This window comes from Gekko japonicus, unplaced genomic scaffold (genome assembly GCF_001447785.1).
Source record: "Gekko japonicus isolate JY-2015 unplaced genomic scaffold, Gekko_japonicus_V1.1 scaffold1421, whole genome shotgun sequence".
Taxonomy (NCBI): Eukaryota; Metazoa; Chordata; class Lepidosauria; order Squamata; family Gekkonidae; genus Gekko; species Gekko japonicus.
The window spans coordinates 345,848-350,098 of NW_015170928.1; the positions used below are offsets into that span (position 1 = coordinate 345,848).

At 53.8% G+C, this 4,251-nt stretch overlaps 1 protein-coding gene across 1 annotated transcript in view; it reads left to right on the forward strand.

The window, feature by feature from the left end:
• The first annotated feature begins 2,707 nt into the window (after nucleotides 1-2,707).
• ABHD17A (abhydrolase domain containing 17A) overlaps nucleotides 2,708-4,251 on the forward strand; it is a 13,815-nt gene continuing 12,271 nt past the window's right edge. Inside the window, exon 1 of the mRNA XM_015418819.1 lies at nucleotides 2,708-3,268. Within this exon, the coding sequence (XP_015274305.1) occupies nucleotides 2,955-3,268 (314 nt within the window). The 5' untranslated portion in view covers nucleotides 2,708-2,954. The remainder of the gene's footprint in view (nucleotides 3,269-4,251) is intronic.

Consider the following 4,251-nt stretch of genomic DNA (forward strand, 5'->3'; position numbering starts at 1 on the left):
AGTAGCCCAATGGCTGGCTCACAGCTTTAATGCCAGGAGCTCACAAAGTAGGATTTTTGCTCACAAGGCTCCGCAGCTTAGAGGGGGCATTGTCCGGAAGACAGTTCCTCAGGATCCCAGTTACCAGTTCCTCTGTTGCCTTCTCCTGCCTCTTCTTCCAGCTTGCTCACGTTTGCGTTTCCATGGCAGCAGCAAAAAGGCTTCCTGGGACCGGATTGGGTTTTGGGGGGTGGGGGGATGCTGACCAGGATGCCGTTTCGAAGTGTCCCCTTTTGGGTGCAGCTGTGGGACGTGTGTGCCTTTCTCATGAGTCACGGGGCTGGGCTTTTGTGCCGAGGAGAGTACGTGGCCCAGGGCCGCCTGAATTACTCACCTCCCTGTGGTCTGACTGGCACAGGTGAGGGACCCGTTGGGACGTGGTTTGGTTTGGGAGGAGGGGGGAGGGAGGCTGTCGGAGTTGGTTAGAAGGGTGTGATTCTGTCTCGGCTGTGGACTTGGGCGTTCTGGGAATGCTACTGCTTGGGATTCCCTAGACTTTATGCCTCGGGAGGGGGTCATGCTCCCTCTAAGCTGCGGAGTCTTGTGAACAAAAATCCTCCTTGGTGAGAGCTCCTGGCATTCAAGTTGCGAGCGAGCGATTGGGCTGCGGCATAAATCAGTTTGCTCTGGAAAGCCGTCCTTCCTGGGCGAAGGCAAAAATGTGTGAGCCGGAGGCTAAAAAAACTGTGGGCTGGCTCACGCTAACTCAGCTTAGAATGCTGGTGTGGGCGTGGCAGTGGAATCTAGAAAAGGAGCAATGGCTGGCGTGGATGCGGGAGCACGATAAAATAGCCCCCCGTTCCCCGGCATCTTGTGTGCAACGGTAGACTGCCTCTGAACCTGGAGGTTCTAATTAGCCATCAGGGCAAACAGGTGTCGACCAAGGCTTGCCTCACCAGGGGCGTTGACGCAATGGCCGTTTCCTTTCCTCCTAACCTTGTGGTTCAAAATCTCCCAGGGTTACTGGGGAGAAGCAGTCTACTGAGCGTTCCCCTGACCTCCCAAAATTCTTCTTGAGAAAGCTTTCAGGCTTCTGAGAATCTGCCAGGCGTTGCCACATGCTACTCTGGAATAATTTTGCAATCGCAAAGGCGGGAGTCCCCCCCCCCCCCGTACACCAGATGAGACGGCATCCCTTGCGTTTGACAGCTACAGCTGTGACACTGAATCGTGCCATGCGCATTCCATTGGGGCTGATGCTTTGGAGGTGAACTTCTGTCACGTGTGCATTGTTTCTGGAGTGTGTTTCCTGTGCATCTGGGGAGGTTTTGTACCTTCGGAGAGGCGCACGGGTTTCCTAATGTGCGCATTTGGGATCAGTGTGCTGTCCGGGTGTTCTGATAACCAGTTTCCTCTCTTTTTTTCAGAGCCAGTTTGGTGTGGCGGTTAAGTGCGCGGACTCTAATCTGGGAGAACCGGGTTTGATTCCCCACTCCTCCTCCACATGCAGCCGGCTGGGTGACCTTGGGTCAGTCACAAGTTCTCTCAGTGCTGTTCCTGAAAAAGAGCAGTTCCTGTCAGAGCTCTCTCAGCCCCACCTGCCTCACAGGGTGTCTGTTGTGGGGAGGGGAAGGGAGAGGAGATTGTTTGGCGCTCTGAGACTCCTTCGGGTAGTGAAGGGCGGGGTATAAATTCAATCTCTTCTTCTTCTTCTTCTTCCTTAGTTGGCTGCGTTAGTGTGATTAAAGTGTGGAATTTGCTGCCAGAGGATGTAGTAATTACTTGCAACCAACCGGACCATGGTGTATGTGACTAAGTAAAACACTTAGGAGAGCCAGTTTGGTGTAGTGTTAAGTGCTCAGACGCTAATCTGAGAGAACCGGGTTTGATTTCCCCACTCCTCCACTTGCAGCTGCTGGATGACCTTGGGCAAGCCATAATTCTGGCACAATTGTTCTTGAAAAAGAGCAGTTTCTGCCAGAGCTCTCTCAGCCCCACCTCAGCCTCAGAAAAGGGCAACTCGAATGATAAAAGGGTTGGAACACTTTCCCTATGAGGAAAGGTTAAGGCGCTTAGGGCTCTTTAGCTTGGAGAAATGACGACTGAGGGGTGACATGATTGAGGTTTATAAGATTATGCATGGGAAAGAGCAGGTAGAGAAAGAGGTACTTTTCTCCCTTTCTCACAATACAAGAACCCGTGGGCACTCCATGAAATTGCTGAGCGGTAGGGTTAGAACAGATAAAAGGAAGTCCTTCTTCAGCCAAAGAGTAGGGAAACACTTGGAATTCACTTCCACAGGAAGTGGCGACGGCTACAAGCATGGACGGCTTCAAGAGGGAATTAGATAAGCATATGGAGCAGAGGTCCATCGGTGGCTATTAGCCACAAGGTATAGATAGGGACTCTGGGGCAAGTGATGCTCTGTCTTCTTGGTGCTTGGGGGGGGGGTCAACAGTGGGAGGGCTTCTAATGTCCTGGCCCCACTGGTGGACCTCGTGATGGCACCTGGTATTTCTGGCCACTGTGTGACACAGAGTGTTGGACTGGATGGGCCTTTGGCCTGATCCAACATTGGCATCTCTTATGTTCTTATGTTCTAACCTCACAGGGTGTCTGTTGTGGGGAGAGGAAGGGAAAGGAGTTCGTAATCTGCTCTGAGACTCCTTTGGGTAGTGAACGGCCATGGGGTATAAATCCAATCTCTTCTTTTTCTTCTTTAGGCGGCTGCGCAGCGGAGCATGTGTTCAGCCAGAGTGGCTGTGGTTCTCAGGCCCTACGCCGGAATGCGGGAGACCCCGACCATGGCTGTTCCAGAGAGGCATGTCATAAAGGTTCTGTTTATCTCCCCGGAAGCTGAAACACTTTCCTAACTGGCTGGATTTGCTGGTTTCTCGGAGAGGGTCTACTGCTCCCCGCCCTCTCCCCCGAAAAATTATCCCGCCTCCCGAGTCTGTGACTCATCACCAGCAGCCATGAACGGGCTTTCGGTCAGCGAACTCTGTTGTCTCTTCTGTTGCCCGCCCTGCCCCGGCCGGATCGCTGCCAAGTTAGCTTTCTTGCCGCCGGAGCCCACCTACGCAGTGGTCCCGGAACCGGAACCGTCCGGCAGTTCCAGCAGCAGCTCCCTGCGGAGTAGCGCCATGACCCGATGGAAGCTCCACTTAACGGACCGGGCAGATTTTCAGTATAACCAGCGGGATCTGGACACCATTGAGGTGTTCCTGACCAAGAGCAACCGCGGGAACCGGGTCAGCTGCATGTACGTCCGCTGTGTCCCTGGTGCCAGGTGAGCCGCAACCGGGAAGGTGGTGCAGGTGGGCTGGGTGTGTATGTGTGGGGGTGACGAACTGGGAGCCAGGATTGGACAGGTGTCTCCCTCCCTGGAACTCAGATCTTGGTGTCACCTGACTTCCCGTCTGCCAGAATGTTCTATCTTTTGAGGAGGGAAAATTCTGTTGCCTAGTTACGCTGCTTGGTCAAAGTCCACCTTAAGAACATCAGAAGAGCCCTGCTGGATCAGAGCAGTAGTCCCTCTAGTCCAGCATCCTATCTCACACAGTGGCCAACCGGTTCCTCTGGAGGGCCAACAGCAGGGCAGAGAGGCCGAGACCTTCCCTGATATGAACATCAGAAGAGCCCTGCTGGATCAGACCAATAGTCCGTCTAGTCCAGCATCCCGTCTCTCACAGGGGCCACCCAGTTCTTCTGGACGGCCCACAACAGAGATGCCAAGGCCTTCCCTGATAAGAATATAACAGGAGCCCTGCTGGAGCAGACCAGTGGTCCATCTAGTCCAGCATCCTGTCTCACACAGTGGCCAACCAGTTCTTCTGGAGGGCCAACGACAGGGCAGAGAGACCGAGGCCTTCCCTGATAAGAACATCAGAAGAGCCCTGCTGGATCAGACCAGTGGCCCATCTAGTCCAGCATCCTGCCTCACACAGTGGCCAGCCAGTTCTTCTGGAGGGCCAACAGCAGGGCATAGAGGCCGAGGCCTTCTGCTGATGCTGTCTTCTGACTCTGGGATTCAGAGGGTGACTGCCTCCGAATGTGGAGGTTCCGTTTAGTCCCCATGGCTAGTAGCCCATGATCGACCTATCCTCCATGAATCTGTTTAATCCCCTTTCAAAGCTGTTTGTTCCTGTGGCCACCACGACATCCTCTGGCAGCGAATCCCACGTTTTAATCACTCTCTGTGTAAAGTAGACTTTCCTTTTGTCCATCCCGAACCTACTGCCCATCAGCTTCATTGGATGCCCTCGTGTTCTA